Below are 22,141 nucleotides of genomic sequence, written 5' to 3'. Positions count from 1 at the left end.
TAAGTTGCAATGACCTTTGCTAATAACATCACTGAAAATTTAATAAAATATAAAATTCAAAGACAGATACTTTTATAACACAAGATTTTTAAAACATTCAACCAAAATATGCAATGGATATTTATCCTGCATCTAACCTACCCATAGAAGTGTTTCATTTCTTCAAAAGAACACTACTGGTATAGTAAGCAACTTTCTTTGTTAACATAAATAAATGTTTTTCCTCCCAACTGGTATCTTCTGAGGTAGTGGTTTGGCCTGTTCTCCTCCATGTGGACACATAGCGTGACTACATTTCCCATCCCCTAAAGGCGGGGGAATAGTCACATCATGTGCTTTTTCCAACGGAATGAACAGATGGACACAGGCAGAAGCTCTGAGAACTGGTGCATGATTTCCATTCTCTTTCCTTTCCTTTGTCAGGTCCTGAGCTTCCTAGTAAGGATGCACCCCAACAGATACACAATGCACATCTAATGCATGTAAGAAACAAACCTAAGTTCCTGCAATTTTAGGGTGACTGCTACTATAGGATGGTCCGGCTGATCCTAACAGATAAAGTTATGATGTTACATCGCTAATGTGCAGTTTTCTTTTTTGCTTTCCATCAATGTCCTATGTGAGCAAAAACAAACAAAAATCACTTAATGGTATGTTAAGACTCATTTGAATCTGTCTTATCAGTAACGTTAAAATGATTTTTTAGAAAACATTCAATCATTCCTAGCCTAAAAGGCAGACTGAAGCTTGGCAGTTGAAACTTAGCTTGTGAAACAAAAATTCAATTTTATTTCTAATAACATTTGAAGAAGTGAAAAGATTATTCAGCCTATTTATTGTTACAGGTGAGTTCAATAAATTACAAAAAAAATGGATTTTTTAAAAAGTTCAAATCTAGACTTCTTCACTGTGTTCTTCAAGTTCCAGGGGGCAGGGACAGACCATTCTTTACAAACCAGCTCTTGAAGGTAGGCTGGTTTATCACTAGCCCATTCTCCTATCTGTCCCACTGCGGCAGGCGTATACTTCTCCACACCGATGTTGGGCTTAGGTCACATGTTTTGCTTTGTGCAGACACATTTCCTGCATGTCTGAGATCAGGCTATACATGTGTTTGCATGGTATCCCTCGCCCCCCAGTTCTCCTGCCTTGTTTGATGAAAACATACATGCTCCACAGAGTGGTAAGCAATATTCCTCCAGCCTGGGTCCCCACAGGGACCTACGACAGGGACCTACGACAGGGACCTACGACAGGGACCTACGACAGGGACCTACGACAGGGACCTACGACAGGGACCTACGACAGGGACCTACACGGGGAAAAACCTGAGCTTGGCCTGCAGCTGAGAGCCATGCCCAGGTGGGCCTAGTTAAGCACAGCCCAATCTTGGGGAGAACCAAGACAAGAGTCTCACCAAAAGACGTCACAGCCAAACTGTATGCAGCCACAGTGATTTTCTGGGGTGTTTTTCTTTTCTTTTACCCTACGAAGAGCTGATACTCTTCATTAGACTTCCTTGTAAAAGCAATCACTTATTCTAGGCCCATCCCGTTTGAGGTGCCTTTTTGTTGACAAACACAGGACTACATGCTTGCCACGTTACCACAAGAAAGGCCAGAAAACATTTCATTTGACCTACTAACTAAAACAATATATCTGATGACAAATAAAAATCTCTTAAGTTTTAATGAATAAAAGGAACTATCTCCCCTTTAATGATACAATGATTGCATAGTTTTAATTACACTCCTACATACATACATAAATCCAGTCTGAGTAACTCAACTTTGAAATGAATGAAGAAAGCTTAAATTTGATATTTGGGATTACATTTCCCAGGTGCTGGATTTGTAATAAATAAAATCATTGTTTTCTTTAATCATAACAAATTAAACCGGCAAACATACTGGGCTGAATTTTCATATCCCATCATGTAACTAATTTGTTGAGAGAGTACAACAGGCAACTGCCAATGCAGATGACCCTGCATGTAACAGATGTAACATTCTAATTTATTGGCTGAAGCCTCGTCATACCGTGTCATTAGGAAGTGATTTTTCAACTCTCTACCCACTTTCCTTCCTTCCTTCCCTGCTCCCATACCCTCGTTCAACATTTCCTGAGAAGTACAACTAGAAAACAAGGCAAGGTTCTCCTCTTATATAAAGCTTGTACTTTAGTGTAAAGAGACTGAACTTACATAAGTGGACAAAGAAATAAAAAAGAGAATTAAGGGGCGCCTGGGTGGCTCCGTTGGTTGAGCGGCCGACTTCAGCTCAGGTCATGATCTCTCGGTCCGTGAGTTCGAGCCCCGCGTCGGGCTCTGTGTTGACAGCTCAGAGCCTGGAGCCTGTTTCAGATTCTGTGTCTCCCTCTCTCTGACCCTCCCCTGTTCATGTTCTGTCTCTCCCTGTCTCAAAAATAAATAAAACGTTAAAAAAAGAGAATTAAAATTTATAATAGGTGCGATGAAGAAAATAAACACTGTGATATGACAGCAAGTAACCATGTGATTCACTTAGGAGGCCTCCAATTTATTCCCGCTCCCCCGTGTAAAAACAATAATGAAGAAAAAACAAAATGAAAAACAAAAAAACCTCTTCACATACCAGAATTAGTGAGTAAAATAAATTGGTATAAAATATGAGTTTACTAAAAATATGACAAGTTGGTTCATTCCTAATCATGACTAAAGTGTAGAGTCCATTAATTCATAAGATACCAAATTGAGCACAAGTTAGACTTTCAAAAAATCTCAATTGATCAAGAGTCTTCTCTAGAACATACTTTATAAAATGTTCCAACAAGAGATGGTGAGATAATGAACAACCTCAGAGTAAATTCAAAACTCATGGTCTAAAAGGCCCTCCAGGAACTGTGTATGTCCATTTTGCTCACCATTAACTTTCTGTCCCTCTCCTCCCCAAGCCCTGCTTCAGGCACTGTTCTCTCTATGACCAATTATTTCTGCTAAATCCAACAGGCACACCTCAGTTTTCTTCTTCTTTTGTGACCTCTTAATATTCACTGGCATCATTGACCTTTTCACCTTCTCAAAACTTTCTTAAAACACAGAATCTTAATACCAAGTCTTAGTAAACATCTCCACTTGTCTATTTCAGACACTGTAAACATGTCCAAAATTCAAAGTATTGTCCTATCTCAACTGTTATACTTGACTGACACAGACTTTGTCCTTGCCACCCTCAACAGATGACAAATTCTGAGGAGTAAGACATCATCTCCCTTGATGACTGTTGGTTCTCCAGGACATATGTTGTAGGAGGTACTCAATAAACAGCTATTAAACTATATTACAACTGAAATGATAAATGTATAATGGCTATAAATAGATCAAAATTCATTAAATGGTTGAATTGCTTAGCAAAGGCACATTTAACAGTTTGCTTCACTGTTCACAAGGAGCCAATAATATAATAAAATGAGTAAATAACTTATAGTAAGTTGTTGTGGTAGAAGTTTTAGCAGTGGCCATTATGAGCTACTAGACTACAACGAATTATTTATAAGGGCTTATAAAGCTGAACTGACTCAACCTGAATGTCTGGTGTCTGAAATAAAACTGAAAGTTTTCTTCCAAATGAAATGCTTCAGAAAGTGGCTGAAACCAGGGGATAATACTAAAAATCACTTAAAGTCTTAATTATAGCATTTGCCAACTTTAATTTGGTAACAACCAATACCATTCAGTGTTTTCCATTTCCAAAGTAACTGGATTTTATAATGCACTTTTCCTTCATTTAGTCACATAACAAGTTCCTGGACTCTTGAGCACAACATGACTGAATCATTCAAGAGGGTACAGGTACAACTGTGCCCCCCAATTAGACAAGCAATTTTCCAGATTACATGGGCAGGAGCCTCACCTTTTTATGAAAATTCAGTCCTATGGTTCAGAAGCACAGTACATACCCACTGCACAAGGGTGCGTTGGAAAAGTAAACAGGTCAAGCTGTGCAAGGTTACTCTTCAGACTTAATTTCTCTACAACCTCATTTATCCGACCCCCTCCTATCAGACATCAAGCTGATTTGGAGGAGTTCTCTTTGAAAGTATATTCTTTAGTTTGGAGTAAAGGAGTCACAGTGGTAAGGAAGTTACTTTGGTGCCTTCCTCTGTAAGCCAAGAGTAGCAGAAAATAAATCCATTCCACCACTGATATTTTAGAACCAATGAAATTACTGTGAATTCTGGGACCCTGAGCAAAGCTTCTGGAGTGAGCTCTCACTACCTTTTGCAACACAGGCATCTCTCTGGCTTTTCCAAATAGTAATCTCTCTGCACAGTTTACATACCTAAAGAAGGAAAAAATAGGAAGCTGTTGGAGGGGATGTCCAGATCTATCGACTCAATTTCCTTTCTCTCACCCATGTTACTTACCATCCTTCCTTTGCTTCTTTCCAGTTTCTTATTTCACGTTAGATCAAGCTCTTAGTATAGCCTATTCAGTGATCTCCACCAACTGCCTTCAAGTTCAGAGTGCCAGCTGGAGTTTCAGTAATTGTACTTTGTGTAGTTATGGGTATAAGACCAGAGTTCTTTATTCAATGAGCCAACTGCTCATGTGACTACTTCCCTGGATGGGATAGGCAATGTAAGATCCTTGACAGGTTATTAAAATTCCATTATTTCAATAGTCCCATACCTTGCAGACCTGTCCACTGCATAATTTTGAAACATTACTTTGGGGGATTGGGGACGTAGGTAATACAAAATAGGTTCAAAATTCAAAAAGTACTAAAGGGACATCTAGTATAAGGTATGTATCCTTCTCACCCTGTCAAGGGGTCAGCCATCCAGCTCCCCAATTCAAAGGCAACCATGGTTACCAATTTCTTGTGTCTCCTTCTAAAGATAACCTATACACGTAGCAAACAAATGTTTTTTTATGCAAATGAAAATACAATGCTTTTGTCATTATTAGCATATACACAGAATGTCACTTAATACACTCAGCATATACAAAGAAAGTTCGGATCCCTATAGTTCAATGACAGGGCTTTATTTATTTAATGACCCCATTTTGATAGGCATAGGCCAGTTGTCTGTAGTCCTCTGCTCTTGCAAACGATACTGCCACGAACATGCTTGTACATCTCCTGCATGTGAACACATCCTAGAGTATAAATTCACTTTCGACAAAAAATGGAGGCTGTATCAATTTGCGCACCCACCAATTACACATACATGGGCCTATTTCTCTATAACCTTATAAAATTAGAGAATTATCCAACTTTTTATCTTTGCTGAAATGTAGGTGGGAAATGGTACATCATAATTTTCACCTTATTTTCTCTGTGTGGTTTAGCACATTTTGTCATGGATGGAGGCACCATTTATATTTCCTTTGCCATAAACCACCTGAGAATTTTTCACCTGGAAGGCTCGTCTTTTTCATTGATCAATAGTTCTTTATATATTAAGAACATTTATTCCCCTTTTGTCACTGAAATGAGCGGCAAATTTCTCCTCTGGTCTGTTGGCTTCTCTATTGGCTTTACTTATGGTTATGATGGTTTTATGATTTTTGCCAAAATATTTAAAATTTTTAAGCACAAACCTATTTTCCTAGCAATTTTTCTCAAATGGAAAAATAACTTTATCAAGAAAACAAATGTTGTTGCCACAGTGAAAGAATTTCATGTTTGCACAATATTATGTTTTCTGGAAAAAAAATTCATTTCTTCAAATAGGGTAACATTTTTGCTACTTTGTCTAGCATTCTTTTTAAAAGTGGGGGGGGGGGGGTTGGGAAGCCTAAGTGAAAAAATCACCTAACAAAAAAAGTAGCTTATATGATCATAACATTGAATTAATTGCTGACAAAAAAAAAAAAGATTTTTAAGTTTTAAATATAAAATAGTGCATAATTTCTTGGGGTGCCTGGGTGGCTCAGTCAGTTAAGCATCTGACTTCGGTTCAGGTCATGATCTCACTGTGAGTTCGAGCCCCACGTCAGGCTCTATGCTGATAGCCTGGAACCTGCTTTGGATTCTGGATCACCCCCTCTCTGCCTCTGCCCCCCCATACTCTGTATCTCTCTCAAAAATAAATAAACGTTAAAAAAATACTGCATAAATTCAAAAACCTCAACTTTTTGGCATTTATCACATACCATATGTCAATTTTCTTTTTTTAATTAAAAAAATTTTGTTTGATGTTTATTCTTTGAAAGACAGAGACCCAGTGCAAGCAAGGGAGGGGCAGACAGAGAGGGAGACACAGAATCCAAGCAGGCTCCAGGCTCTCAGGTGTCAGCACAGAGCCCAACAGGAGCCTTGAACCCACAAACCGTGAGATCATGACTGAGCCACCCAGGCGCCTTAGTCAGTTCAATGTCCAACTTCGGCTCAGGTCACAATATCACCTTTCCAGAGTTTGAGGCCCACATCGGGCTCTGTGCTGCCAGTTCAGAGCCTGGAGCCTGTTTCAGATTCTGTGTCTCCCTCTCTCTCTCTGTTCTTTCCCTAGTCGTGTTCTGTCTCTCTCTCTCAAAAATAAGTGAACATTAAAATTTTAAAAATAATAATAAAGTCCTTCATTACAAGCGCTTAAGAGTACTATGGTATTCATTTTAAAATGTTACTACAGGGGCGCCTGGGTGGCTCAGTTGGTTGGGTGGCCGACTTCGGCTCAGGTCATGATCTCACAGACTGTGAGTTCGAGCCCCGCGTCGGGCTCTGTGCTGACAGCTCAGAGCCTGGAGCCTGTTTCAGATTCTGTGTCTCCCTCTTTCTGACCCTCCCTCGTTCATGCTGTCTCTCTCTGTCTCAAAAATAAATAAACGTTAAAAAAAATTAAAAAATAAAAAATAAAATGTTACTATAAAAAACTAAATAAAATAAAGCAAAATAAAAAATAAAATAAGTTACTACAAAAATGTTCTTTCGGTTTTCTGTCTGCCTACCATGCCCTTAAGCTATAGCTAACTCTTTAATAAAAAGCCTACAGTAGGCATAAATGTAAAAGTAAACTCACCTTGTTTGCTGATGTCTTTTTCATGTTCAAAAATAAGAGTCTACTCTAAAACTTGACCATAGTGACAAAAGGACAGATAGAATAATATTGCATTTTATTCTAGGAAGGGCACTGGAAAATTATTTCCTTAAAAGAACCATGATTCTTACCATGTCCCTATAAAAATTCCAGTAACTACATGATTTAGCATTACTCCCTACAAATGGGATAAAAGGAACAGAGACTGTGATGTAAAATGCAAGAATAAATTCTTACTGAAAACATAAAGAAAATATGATTTTGTGCACAAAATTCTTTATTGGCAAATGCTAACTTCATTTAATTCTTAATCTTTATGAAAATATTACTTAAAAATACTTAACTAGTTCTACTTGAAACCACATTTTCAGGGGTGCCTGGGTGGCTCAATCAGTTAAGTATCTGACTCCTGATCTTGGCTCAGGTCACGATCTCATGATTCACGGGTTCGAGCCCTGTACTGGGTTCTGCGCTGATGGCACAAAGCCTGCTTGGGACTGTCTCTCCTTCTCTCTGTCCCTCCCCTCCTTGTGTTCTCTCTCTCAAAATAAATAAACTAAAACACACACACACACACACACACACACACACACACATACATTTTCAAAGTAACTCTGGTGGAATGTTTTCCTACAAATGAAGTCTAGAACAAAATCTATAATGGTAGAACAAATGGGAAAGGGTTAGCTATGTTAGAGAAGGAAACCTTCAGATGATGCGTATGTAGTTATTTATTATGCATCCATATGTAATTATTATTTTTTATTCTTATGTTCATTACCATTTTCTCTGTTCGAGAAGAAAAATATAGGGTGGTAATTTCAATGATATGAATACTACAAAACATTTCCCTCCCACAGGCATCTAAAGATGAGACAATTTTATATCAACCAAAACAAACATTACTAAGAAAATGAAATGAAAGCTCTTTTAGATGCAAAAATCTTATTTATCTCAAATCATGTATTGCTCTCAAAGATTATTACTTACTTGGATAAAACTGTAAGATCACTGCTAAAACAATATATTGAATTTTAATACCCATTTGAAAAATACGGTAACCTCTACAAGAGGCAATAAGATACTAAAAATGCTTTCTAACAGCTACTCTTTTTTTTTTAAGCTTATTTATTTGAGAGAGAGAGTGCAAGGGAGGGGCAGAGAGAGAGAGAGAGAGAGAGAGAGAAAGGGAAACCCAAGCAGGCTCTGCACTGTCAGCGTGGAGCCCAAGTTGGGGCTTGAACTCACGAACTGAACTATGAGACCATGACCCGAGCCGAAATTTCAAGTCGGATACCCAACCAACTGAGCCACCCGGGCACCCCTCTAACAGCTACTCTTAACCAGTATTCCTGATTGTGTATTTTTCAACACTGGGTACATTGTGTATATAATATTGTGTACACTTTGGGATACCTTACATGATCCCTTAAATAGTATGACTGCAGCCATAACTTTCTGCCTATCACAAAAAAAAAAAAATCCCTTTATCATGTGACAAAAATATTCTGTTTAGAAATAAGTGCATTATTCTTTGTAATTTTCCTTGACTGTGCTACTATATCTCAGAATTTTGTCTAGCCAAACTACTCTATAAAAAGAGATATAGGGGCGCCTGGGTGGCGCAGTCGGTTAAGCGTCCGACTTCAGCCAGGTCACGATCTCGCAGTCCGTGAGTTCGAGCCCCGCGTCGGGCTCTGGGCTGATGGCTCAGAGCCTGGAGCCTGTTTCCGATTCTGTGTCTCCCTCTCTCTCTGCCCATCCCCCGTTCATGCTCTGTCTCTCTCTGTCCCAAAAATAAATAAACGTTGAAAAAAAAAATTTTTAAAAAAGAGATATAGAGAGGTACTAGTGCATGGGCTAGTAACAACTGCGTTCCGGTTTCCTACTATCTCATTTAGAGATAAATTATATGTAGTGCCTACCACAGTGCCTGGGACAGGGTACACCTTCGATAATCGTAGATCAAAGTAATCAACTGCTTCATGGAAATACCTTTAAATAGGCTAAAATAGGTACCAGAAAACAACAGTGCAACTAGAACAAGACAGGGACACCCCTTCCTCACTCTACTGTTTGTGGAAAACAAATAATAGAAAAATTAAGGAAGCATACACTTCCATAATAAGAAATCAAGGTTATCTATAGAAAATGTCTCTGATGTTTCAAAAAACTTACCTTGCTACCACGTGCCAGTGCTTTTCCTTACCTATTTTACCAGATTTGGAGGTAAGTCATGACATATGTCATCACATTCTAATCTGTTACTCATTAGTCATCTTGGCCAAGATGACTTCACTTCCACCTAGATACTTCCTTTCCCCCAGCCAGTTGAGTGCTCTTTCTTCTGTCTTTCTCAGGATTTAAGTGGTTGAAGACACTTCTGTTAAGACATTTATGTATTTTAATTACTTCCAAGCCTGCTGACCTTTTATTACCATATGTAGAGATTGTTTACATGGATATCTCCAAGGCAAGCCACCATTAATTCATCTTTTTTTCATGTTCATATTTGCAATTTTTCATTGGGTAGGGTTTTTTTTAATGTTTATTTACTTTTGAGAGAGAGACAGACAGAGTATGAGCCAGGGAGAGTCAGAGAGAGAGAGGGAGACACAGAATCCAAAGCAGGCTTCAAGCTCTGAGCTGTCAGCACACAGCCCGACACAGGGCCCAAACTCAGGAACTGCAAGATCATGACCTGAGCCGAAGTCAGAAACCCAACCGACTGAGCCACCCAGGCGCCCCTCATTGGGTGGGGTTTGAGAAGAGGTATCAGTGAACCAAAGAATATGAACATTTTTTAAAGGTCTTTGATGAATGTTATCAAATTATTTTATAGAAAGGGTAAATGGATATTATATATTCCTATTTAATTTACCTTTGAGTTGTATGTATTTACGTATTTTAAATACAAGTGTTTTACTGAATATATTATTTGCAAATATGTTTTCCCTTCTGTGTTCTGTCTTTTCAGTTTCTTGTTCCGTATCTTTTGAACACAGTTTTTAATTTTGACAAAGACCAATTTATTTTTTCTTTTGTTGCTTGTGCTTTTGTCCTATCTAAGCAACTGCTGCCACAAGCAAGGTCATGTAGCTGTACCCTTATGTTTTCTTCTAAGAGTTTTATTGTTTCATCTTTTACATTTAGATCTTTTATCCACTTTAGGTTAATTTTGGTATAATTAACTCAATATGAGATAGGGATTCAACTTTATTCTTTTACACGTAGATACCGACTTGGTCCAGTACCATTTGTTGACAAGATTATTCTTTCCTTCACTGAATTACTTTGGCACCTTTGTCAAAAATCAGGGATTTAGTTCTGGATTCTCAATTCTTTTCTATTGATCTATATGTTTATCTTTATGCAAGTACTATATTTTATGAGACAATTCTGTTGTTAAGTCTTGAAAAGGGAAACTGAGTTCTCCAACTTTGTTCTTTTTTTCAAGATTGCTTTTACTATTCTGGGTCCCTTAAGTTTCCATATAAATTTTAGTATCAGCTTGTCAATTTCTGGAGAAAATTTTTTTTTGGATTCTGGAAAGAACTGCATTGAATGTGTAAACCAATTTAGGAAATATTACCATCTGAACAACATTAAGTCTTTCAATTCAGGAATATGAGATGCTATTTATTTGGATTTCTATTAATATCTTTTTTAATAGTTTTTAGTTTTCACAGTATAAATTTATACCTCTTTTGTTCTTTTATTCTTTTGATGCTCTTAATGGTAACTTTTTCATAATTTTGTTTTTGGATTGTTCATTGCAAATAAGTAAAAATGCAATTGACTTTTATATATCTCTTTTGTACCCTGTACCCTTGCTAAACTTATTTTGTAATAATTCCTTAATGGATTTTTCAGAATTTTCTACATACAACAATATGTCATCTACAATAGAGATTTTTATAACTTTCACCAGTAATAGTTGCTTTGTTGCACAAAACTGCTGTTTCAGAAGTGGATCTCTGCCATTTAACTTTTAATATAAATTGTATCAATATACAACTTACTTGAAATTGGCAGAATGAAAGGAATCTGATTGTAATTTAAAACTGCAGCACAATCAGGAACACGACAGGGATGTCCATTCTCACTGCTGTTGTTTAACATAGTGTTGGAAGTTCTAGCATCAGCAATCAGACAACAAAAGGAAATCAAAGGCATCAAAATTGGCAAAGATGAAGTCAAGCTTTCACTTTTTGCAGATGACATGATATTATACATGGAAAACCCTACAGACTCCACCAAAAGTCTACTAGAACTGATACGTGAATTCAGCAAAGTCTCAGGATACAAAATTAATGTACAGAAATCAGTTGCATTCTTATACACTAATAATGAAGCAACAGAAAGACAAAGAAACTGATCCCTTTCACAATTGCACCAAGAAGCATAAAATACCTAGGAATCAACCTAACCAAAGATGTATAAGATCTGTATGCTGAAACCTATAGAAAGCTTATGAAGGAAATTGAAGAAGATACAAAGAAATGGGAAAACATTCCATGCTCATGGATTGGAAGAATAAATATTGTTAAAATGTCAGTACTACCCAAAGCAATCTACACATTCAATGCAATCCCAATCAAAATTGCACCAGCATTCCTCTAAAGCTAGAACAAGCAATCCTAAAATTTGTATGGAACCACAAAAGACCCCGAATAGCCAAAGTAATATTGAAGACGAAAACCAAAACAGGAGGCATCACAATTCCAGACTTTAGCCTCCACTACAAAGCTGTAATCATCAAGACAGCATGGTATTGGCACAAAAACAGACATATAGACCAATGGAATAGAACAGAGATTCCAGAATTGGACCCACAAATGTATGGCCAACTAATCTTTGACAAAGCAAGAAAGAATATCCAATGGAAAAAAGTCTCTCTAACAAATGGTGCTGGGAGAACTGGACAGCAACATGCAGAAGAATGAAACTAGACCACTTTCTTACACCACTCACGAAAATAAACTCAAAATGGATAAAGGACCTGAATGTGAGACAGGAAGCCATCAAAACCCTAGAGGAGAAAGCAAAACAAACAAACAAACAAACAAAAACCTCTCTGACCTCAGCCTCAGCAATTTCTTACTCGACACATCTCCAAGGCAAGGGAATTAAAAGCAAAAATGAACTATTCAGACTTCATCAAGATAAAAAGCTTCTGCACTGCAAAGGAAACAATCAACAAAACTAAAAGGCAACCGATGGAATGGGAAAGGATATTTGCAAATGACATATTGGACAAAGGGCTAGTATCCAAAATCTATAAAGAACTCACCAAACTCCACACCCAAAAAACAAATAATCCAGTGAAGAAATGGGCAGAAGACATGAATAGACACTTCTCTAAAGAAGACCCCCAGATGGCCAACAGGCAGGCACATGAAAAGATGCTCAACGTCGCTCCTCATCAGGGAAATACAAATCAAAACCACACTGAGATATCACCTCATGCCAGTCAGAGTGGCTAAAATGAACAAATCAGGAGACTATAGATGCTGGAGAGGATGTGGAGAAACGGGAACCTTCTTGCACTGTTGGTGGGAATGCAAACTGGTGCAGCCGCTCTGGAAAACAGTGTGGAGGTTCCTCAAAAAATTAAAAATAGATCTACCCTATGACCCAGCAATATCACTGCTAGGAATCTACCCAAGGGATACAGGAATGCTGATGCATAGGGGCACTTGTACCCCAACGTTTATATAGCAGTACTTTCAACAATAGCCAAATTATGGAAAGAGCCTAAATGTCCATCAACTAATGAATGGATAAAGAAGTTGTGGTTTATATATACAATGGAATACTACTTAGCAATGAGAAAGAATGAAATACGGCCTTTTGTAGCAACGTGGATGGAACTGGAGAGTGTGATGCTAAGTGAAATAAGCCATACAGAGAAAGACAGATACCACATGTGTTCACTCTTAGGTGGATCCTGAGAAACTAAACAGGAACCCATGGGGGAGGGGAAGGAAGGAAAAAAAAAAAAAGTTAGAGAGGAAGGGAGCCAAACCATAAGAGACTCTTAAAAACTGAGAATAAACTGAGGGTTGATGGGGGTTGGGGGAGAGGGGAAAGTGGGTGATGGGCATTGAGGAGGGCACCTGTTGGGATGAGCACTGGGTGTTGTATGGAAACCAATTTGACAATAAATTTTATATTAAAAAAAATAATAATAAAAAAAGATAAAACTGCAGCACAATTTTATGGCTATCAAAAAGGAAAGTTTTGACCTTTCCATAAGAAGCAAAAAAAAAAAAAATCTCATTTAGGAAAATGAGCTGAAAAGAGTTTTAAAAAAGATAAAAACAATTTTCATTTTTCTTAACTGTACTAAATGTTTCTTTTCATCATTGAGATTTTTCTCTTCAACTATTAGCACAAAAATTACATTGCTGTGCCAAAATTCATGAGTTTGAGGATTCTGGATATTCTTAAGTAGTTTACAGGATCTTTATAAAAATTTCTATTGATGGCTCACTGTAACACAAAGGATATCTAAATCAATATCTAGGATCATATACTGTCTTCTGTTTATTATTTCTACTTACTAGTAGTTAACAGAAATATTAGGCAAAAAAAAATTTTTTTTTTTTTAATTTTTTTTCAACGTTTTTTATTTATTTTTGGGACAGAGAGAGACAGAGCATGAACGAGGGAGGGGCAGAGAGAGAGGGAGACACAGAATTGGAAACAGGCTCCAGGCTCTGAGCCATCAGCCCAGAGCCTGACGCGGGGCTCGAACCCACGGACCGCGAGATCGTGACCTGGCTGAAGTCAGACGCTTAACCGACTGCGCCACCCAGGTGCCCCTAGGCAAAAAAATTTTAAGTGCATGTACAGTGCACACTTTTTCATCTTTAGGAAGGCTGAATTCTTGAGCTAATTTTCTTCACATCAAGAGTACTCTGACATTTTTCTTCCAAGTGAACTGTTTTCAGTATGAAGTTAGGCCATCATCTTTAAGATAACAAACGCACTATCATGAACTATTTTGACCAGTATCACATTACACAGAATAAAAGAGAATGGAAAACATCTTGGGAATACAGAATATAATCATGAATTAAATGTAAGTAAACATTAGTTTGTTTTTGATATTTTTAAGTTTCTCATCTTAATATGCTAAACAATATTTCAATTTGGTGTTAGCAGATTTTATACTCAGTTTTGCTATTCATTCTGACCCTTATATTCAAAATCAAAAATCTAAAACATAAAATATGTCACCCTATCTACTACTTCTTTTTTTTAAGTTTATTTATTTATTTTGAGAGAGCAAGCACACAAACAGGTGAGGGGCGTCGAGAGAGGGAGAGAAAGAGAGAGACAGAGAAAGAGAGACAGAAAATCCCAAGCAGGCTCCATGCTGCTGCCCACAGAGAGCCTGACAGGGGGCTCGAAATCACATACCGTGAGATCATGACCTGAACCAAAATTTAAGAGTCGTATGCTCAATGGACTGAGCCACCCATGTGCCCCCACCTACTGCTTCTTAACTTTTCCCCCAACCATGCTTCCTTTGTTTCCCAAAAGTTTCATCCTCACTACTTTTAAATTTTTTATCAAAAAATACTAATCTGTATTGATTTTTGCACTTAAAAAATTTTTACAAATCATATAATTTACTATCTTACCCATTTTGAAGCGTACAGTTCAGTGGTATTAAAGACATGCAGAGTTTTGTATATGCATTGCCAATGGCCATCTTCAAAATTATTTTCATCTTGTAAAACTAAAACTCTATGCCCTTTAAATAATAACCCTCTGTTTCCCACTCTCCCAGCTCTGGCACCACCATTCTATTTTCTATGAATTTAACTACTCTACATACTGTATGATTTGGAATCATACAGTATTTGTCCTTTTGTGTCTGGCTTATTTCACTGAGCTCAATTCCCTCAGGTTCCTCCATGCTGTGGCACGTACCAGAATTTCTTCTTTTGGTCTATGTGTCTGTCTTATGCGAGTACCACACCATTTTGACCACAGTTTTGTAATAAGTATTAAAATCAGGAAGTTTGAGCTTTCCAACTTTGTCCTTCTTTTTGAAAATTGTTTTGGCTATTTGGGGTCCCTCCCTTAAGAGTCCATATGAATTTTAGGACTGACTTTTCTATCTCTGCAAAAAATCGGTTGGTATTTTGATAGGGATTGTTTTGAATCTGCTGAACATGGGTAATACTGAAGCCAAATCATGGGTAATATTGACCTTATAACAACATTAAGTCTTCCGATCTATGAACCCAAGATGGCTTTGCATATATTTGTGTTTTCTTTAATTTCTTCCAGCAACATTTTGTAGTATCTAGTGTACAAGTCCTTCTCCTCCATGGTTAAGTTTATTCCTAAGCATCTTACTCTTTTTGATAGTGTTGCAAATGGAATTGTTTTTGCTTTGTATATTTCAAACTGTTACATAAATGGTATCAAGTGCTTATATTTTCACAGCCTTCTTTTTTACTATTATTATAGTCCATGCTTACATACTAAATATAGAACAATATGCACAAGGAGGACACATAGCATCTTCAGGATAGCTGTCACCTCTGGAGAGGGAAAGGGTGGAATGAGATACCATAAAGAAGGGATTTAGCTGTAACTATGAATTGTTTCTTTTTCAGTAAGAGATCTGCATAGAACATTTGTGCATTTGCAATATTTTCCTTATTTGAAACATCTTTTAATTTAAATTTTTTAGATTAAAATAATTTTGAAAATGTGGGGTATCTGAAGCATTACTTCAGGCATATGACTTTGCTTGTACCACTCTTGGGATCATGACCCTAGAGTGTCACCTTGAGGCCAGTTACTTTTTCTTGATGTGGCAGTGGATGATCTAGGAAACCAATAGTCACAGCTCTCCCCACGAGACCCTAAAATCTGAGACTTCATATCAATGGGTCTTTACTTTGTGCTATTCATCTTGACTCTCTTCAATAACACTGATGTCAAATGAAACTCAATCCAAATATACTTAGGAAAAAAAAGACACTATCAGGATTACCTGCTTTTCATTAGGTTTGATACTGTAAAGCCCATAAATAGGGGTAAGTAGCTATTGATACTATGCATCAAGGTGGATATTTTCCAGGTAAATTTTTAATGCAATAATTTTGATGTGTTTTTTTTTTAAACAGCCCTGCTTTTCTTATGAGCTAAAAAGTAAAACAAGAGGTAATTCTACTGGAAAAATTCAAAGACACCATTTGAGCTGATGGTCTCTAGTTTTTCAACATGGAATCTGAAACAAGCACCAAGAAATAACAGCTCTAAGACGTAATCTGAGCAGTTTTCTTATTAAGGCAAGGCACTGCTTAGAAAAACAGTGTATTGGAGTATCAGATGAACAGTAACACTTCAGTGGTGACTCAGTACAGAACTAAAGATTATGCTAAGTCTACATTTTTGTAAAGTTAACCTTCCCTGAGGAAAATGTTATAATATTAATACTCTTTACTATTCAATACATATAATTTGCTACTCAACCTGATATACACTTAAGTCTCCACTTATAGAGCTACGTTTTTAAATGATCATATAGAAAGGAGGAACATAAGGAATCATGTAAGTACATCACAAAAAAATACATCATAAGACAATTGTTTAACTCCACTGCAGTTTTCACGTTAACAGAGTGGAGTGAAATACCTTTCAGGAACAAATGCCTCAGCAATTTTAGCACACAGAATGAATCCCAACACTTAAAGACAACCAAGGAGATGACCCTTCACTCATGAATGAATCTCATTTACGTGTGACTCTGACTACCACATAAGAATGTAAGCTTCTCCAGTCTTAACAGCCTAGCACTTACCTAGCACAAGGTACGAATGTAGTACAGATATGTTGAATAAGTGACTTCTCCTAACTCTGATGGTACTTTCTAGCTGGGATCAGGAAACTGCCACCAGGAGGAGGTGCCTGGCTGGCTCAGTTGGTAGAGCATGTGACTCTTGATCTCAGGGTCACGAATTCGAGCCTCACCTTGGGGGCAGAGTTTACTTAAAAAAAAATACACATAAAAGCGAAAAAACTACCACCCTATACCTCAGCTTCACCAGTTCTTTTCATGAAATCATATTATTTTTATTTTTATATCCTGTTTAAATCTTTTGATAAAAAAGTCATGTTTTCCAAACAACAAAATGACATTTCATTGCAACTTAGCCATGAGAAGAGAAATGTAGATTAATAAAATATTCATTGCACTAACTACCTAGAAGCTTCTGTGTGTTCAGGCTGAAAGTAAAACAGGAAAAACATTTCACAATATCATGATATTTTTCTGGCACTCACTCTCAAATCATATAATTTAAACATATCATTCATAACACAGTGTAAACACTAAATGTTAACGTAACACTGCTTAGTACAGACCCGAATTGAACTAAAGCAGTTCTATCATGGATATTATCCAAGGGGTTTAAGTTCAAGTTTTAAATTCCTTCAAAACAAAAGGAATGTCACCACAAGGTAAATTTAGCCTCAAGAATGTCTCACACAACATGAAGTCTCAAGAAAATGTTATATAGGCTTCAGATGACTTGTTTTAAAAGAGTGATTACCTACCACAGCTATCATATGTTTGGAATTATACTTAAAGATGCTCTTCTCTGGGACAAAAACAAAAGTTTTACTTCTCAATAACAAAAGGAAAATGAATCAGGTGTCAGGAAGTGGGTGTAGAATGTGGCTAAATCTAGGAATGTATTTCCTAATTAACATGAGAGAACAAAACCTCCCATTTACATTCAGCTTCCTAAAGAAGGTGAAACAAGCACATTGCTGTGTTACAGACTCAAAAGATGAGAGTCGCTGAATACGTTAAAAATTGTTTGAAACAGGCACAGATCAATTTTCAAGACTGCCAAAAAAAAATAAAAATAAAAAAATAAAACTCACAGAGAATGTTGGCCCACTGTTTGATGCTACGACAGTATGAACTTCATCAAGCAATTTTACTGAGAGCTGCCAGTTAGCCACTTGTGGTTGAATAATAGGCACTCTGAAGCAGAAAAAAAGAAAAGGAGTTAGTAATTTTACATTATTCTCTTAGTAAACTGATTTTCCTTTGGCGTTAAGTGTGCAGGGTAAAATTGCCACAGATTATATTTCAGAACATTATTTTAAAAGGCTCTGTCCCTGGAAAAAAGCTTTCAGATTTAAACTAGAGCAGTTAAAAACAAACATACAAAAACCACATAGACATTCCAAGGACAACAGTAATCATTCTGGGATAAATGTCCTAGTGCCATCCATTCAAATACCATTATCCATTCTATGAATTTGAGTTGCTTAACTATGACTTTCAAAGATTAACTTTATGCAATATTAATATCTTCTCAGTATTTTGCTACTGTTCCAGACTGTTTTCAAAAATTTACAACGTGAATCTTTTATTTTTCTGGGTTTATTGAGTTATGAGTGGTATGCATAAGAACTGCATATAATTAACACACAATTTAGTGAATTTGAACATAGTTATTCACTTGTGTTTCCATCACCATAATTAAGGTAATAAACATATCCATCACCTCCAAAAGTTCCCTTGTATATCCCTTCATTCCTTTTTGGTATTTTGTTTGTTTGGGTAAGAATACAATCTTAATACACAGGTCTCTTCTTGCCTATGATCCATATTACATGGTCCAGAAAAACTGGGTAAAGCAACCAGAGACAAAAACATTTTTAGAATACAAATATTTCCCACAATTTTTTAAAGTAACAAGATTTTAATCATTTGTGAATTAGCCTAATTTAAATATTGCATGTTTTCATTATTTATGGACATAAAGGAATATTTTACAAAGCAACTACACAGATACTATCCAGACTCTTGTCTTAAGTTATAGTTCCGAAAAAATGTTGCAGGTTATGTTTCAAGGTCACACCCCCTCCCATGAATTTCAAAAGGATTCTTTGTGTATTCAACAAAAACAAATTCAGGCACAAAAACTATGATTATAATCAAATCATCTCTAGACACAAGGTCTAATGGAGGATGATGGATAACTTAGGAGAACATTTGTATTTGGCCCACTATTTATTTTCTGAAAAAGAAGAAATGTCTTAAATACTCTAGAAGTGAAAATTATCGTTTTAAAATGTATCAACAAATCATTACTAATGAACATGGCAGACATGGACGATTCTCTCGGCAACTTAAATAGGGCTGTTTCAGAGGACAGAGCTTCACACATGAGAGCTTGAAAGAACAACAGGGGAGCATACAGGACACAGAGGAGGAGAAGGAGGAGGGGGAGGAAGAACAGGAGGAGGAAGAAGAGGAGGAGGAGGAAGAAGAGGAAGAGGAAGAGGAGGAAGAGGAGGAGGAGGAAGAGGAAGAAGAGGAGGAAGAAGACGAGGGGGAGGAGGGGGAGGAGGAAGGGGGAGGAGGAGGGGGAGAAGACAAGTGTCACAGGGCAGAGTACTCCAGTATGCCAACACCCCACCCCCCTCTATTTTGTCACTCTATTCCACAGGCATCTAAGTTTGTCTCCTTCATTGGCCTGTAAGCTCCTAAAAGATAAAGATCATTCCTGGGGCACCTGGGTGGCTCAGTCAGTTAAGCATCCAACTTCAGCTCAGGTCATGATCTCGTGGTTCAGTCAGGCTTTGTGCTAACAACTCAAGAGCCTGGAGCCTGCTTCAGATTCTGGGTCTCCCACTCTCTGCCCCTCCCCCACTCATGCTCTTGCGTGCTCTTTCTCTCTCTCAAACATTTAAAAAATTATAAAAATAAAGATCGAGATCATTCCTTATTTTTGTTTCCCAGGTCCCAGCAGAGTTTGGGGAGAAAGGGATGATGGGGGCAGTAGGAAGGAATCTGAGGAGCACCTACTATGTGCCGAGCACCGTATAGGAAAGGCCACGTCACCCAAGGGACAGAGTATGCTCCAGAAAAAGCATGGCCCCTGAGCTCTTGGCTTACTACCTGGCTCTTTTTGCATTATATAAAGGACCTCACCAGACTTCACTCTGTTTACCTTCAAAGGGGCTAACACCCCAACCTCTCGGGTTTTGTGATGACAGAAATAACCTCCCAGCTATATTACTGGCGACCTAACTTTCTTAAGTCTTTACTACCCTTGACAATTATGTACCTCTGCTGCTCAAGATTGTTCCATGGTTTTCTACTTCATATCAGGTGAAATCTTAACTGAGTTACCTACCATTCAAGTTTCTTGTAAATAAGGTCCCTCTCTTTGTATCCAGTTTTATTTCTGATTATTCATGACTTGCGTATCTGGTTGCGCCAAAAACTTAAATTACTTCCCAAACCAAACCAAAGCAAGCAGGAGAAATAAGCACAGTGGTCACAAACCCAAGCTCAGGTAACTCGCACAAGTGGGTTAAAAACCCAGCCCTTTCTGGGGCGCCTAGGTGGCTCAGTCAGTTGAGCATCCAACTTCAGCTCAGGTCATGATCTCACGGTTTGTGGGTTCAAACCCCGCCTCGGGCTCTGTGCTGACAGCTCAGAGCCTGGACCTGCTTTGGATTCTGTGTCTCCTCCTCTCTCTGCCCCTCCCCTGCTCAATGCTCAGTCTCTCTCTCTCCTTCAAAAATAAACTTTAAAAAACATTTAAAAAAAAACCCAGCGCTTTCATTAATTCATTCTTGAGCAAACTATTAAGTCTCAATCTCCTTTGAATCAATCTAGGTATATAATAGTATCTGCATCACAGTGATGATGTACTGAGAACTAAATCAAACAGTACACGTAAATGTTAACTTTTATTAATTTGATTAGTCCCAACCATAGGGCTATATATTCATTTCCACCCACCCCCATAACTGAAATCCCTTTAAGGGAAACCCTGGATTCCTTCTGCTCCACAAACCAACAGGTTTTTCAAGAAGAATATCATCTCTCTCATAAACTGTTCCCTAACCATATAGGTACTGACCATAGTACAAACAACTTCAGTGAGCTCCCTGCCACTTAACCTACATTATAGGCTTAATATTTTTCACAATTTAGTAGCCTGAAGGAGTAATTCTTTCAACTAAATGTGGAGACTCTTTTCAGTTATGCAACAAGCCTCTGTTTCCAGAGGAGCTGGGAAGTTAATGCTGACATCCGGTTGGAACCCAGACTGAATTTTCCCACAGAAAGCAAACCTACAGATGGTGGCGAGATACGGTTGCCACCCTTCAGAACCTAACTACTATTTATTTTTCCATTGTTTTATTTTGACCCACATCTGTTTCATATATGTTAGAACCTGCCCCAAGAGGGACCTTGTAGAAAGAGCACAGGCTCCTTTGAGTTAAAATGCTGGGGTTTAATCTCAGTCCATTCCCTTACTAACAAGGTCCCAGGGACTCCAGTACTTTGGCCCCAAAATTTCCACACCTGTGAAATACAGCTAGTGCAGCGCTGGGCAGGTGACGGGGGAGCTGTCGCTTCTTCCGAGTACACAACTCCTGAAGTGCCCTTTCCTAACAATTTCTTTTAAGGTGATGTGTTACTAGGAGGTAGGAAAGAGGCTTCACTGTGACAGCAAGCCCTTGAGATACAAGATGGTCACACCGTGGAATCTCTTCATGAGTTCACTCTTCTGCAAACAAAATCTGCTAAGATTCCTTCTGGCTTTATGTAAGTTTGAAAGTTTTGTTTTGTTTTTAAATAAAATGGATGGGGTTGGGCATACATGCCCAGTGTAAAGATCCATAAACTGGGCAGTAGAAATAAACTGTAATAAACTACAAATAAAGAAAGTAACATGCACCAGCCTGGAAGTATAAAAGTATATGTGTTCTATTTCTGCAAAATCATTGAGGCTATGTTAATAATTACTTTGAAACACTGATATCAATTCCACCAGCACAAACGTGTTTATAATGGTGGCAGTTACATTTTACAGTTATATTTTAAATTTTAGAAAGGAGTTCCTTTATCCATCAAATCCACAATAGTCTCAAATATTTTTATGAACAACTCTCTGGAAAGGGAGAGAAAAAGTCCTAGAGTTTCACTTGACTCAGTTTAGTAATGTTACACAGAAAACAGCTTCTTTACTGAACTATGTGCCTAGTAAAAGAGGCTGACATCTGATCAAAAATTTCATCTGTGCAGCTTGTTAGTTACTTGAAAAGCTGT

At 37.6% G+C, this 22,141-nt stretch overlaps 1 protein-coding gene across 7 annotated transcripts in view; it reads right to left on the bottom strand.

Moving 5' to 3' along the window:
* The window catches only part of PCCA (propionyl-CoA carboxylase subunit alpha), a 417,069-nt gene that overhangs the window by 126,568 nt on the left and 268,360 nt on the right, over positions 1–22,141 (bottom strand). For 6 of the 7 annotated variants that reach the window (XM_043582425.1, XM_043582407.1, XM_043582436.1 and 3 more), the window contains one exon: positions 17,941–18,043. In XM_043582425.1, the coding sequence (XP_043438360.1) occupies positions 17,941–18,043 (103 nt within the window). Of the gene's footprint in view, positions 1–9,203; positions 9,404–17,940; positions 18,044–22,141 lie in introns of those variants that run through there. The other variant, XM_043582466.1, reaches the window with a different exon arrangement.

The sequence above is a fragment of the Prionailurus bengalensis genome, chromosome A1, assembly GCF_016509475.1.
Source record: "Prionailurus bengalensis isolate Pbe53 chromosome A1, Fcat_Pben_1.1_paternal_pri, whole genome shotgun sequence".
Classification (NCBI taxonomy): domain Eukaryota; kingdom Metazoa; phylum Chordata; class Mammalia; order Carnivora; family Felidae; genus Prionailurus; species Prionailurus bengalensis.
This window is presented reverse-complemented; position numbering and strand designations above follow the sequence as displayed.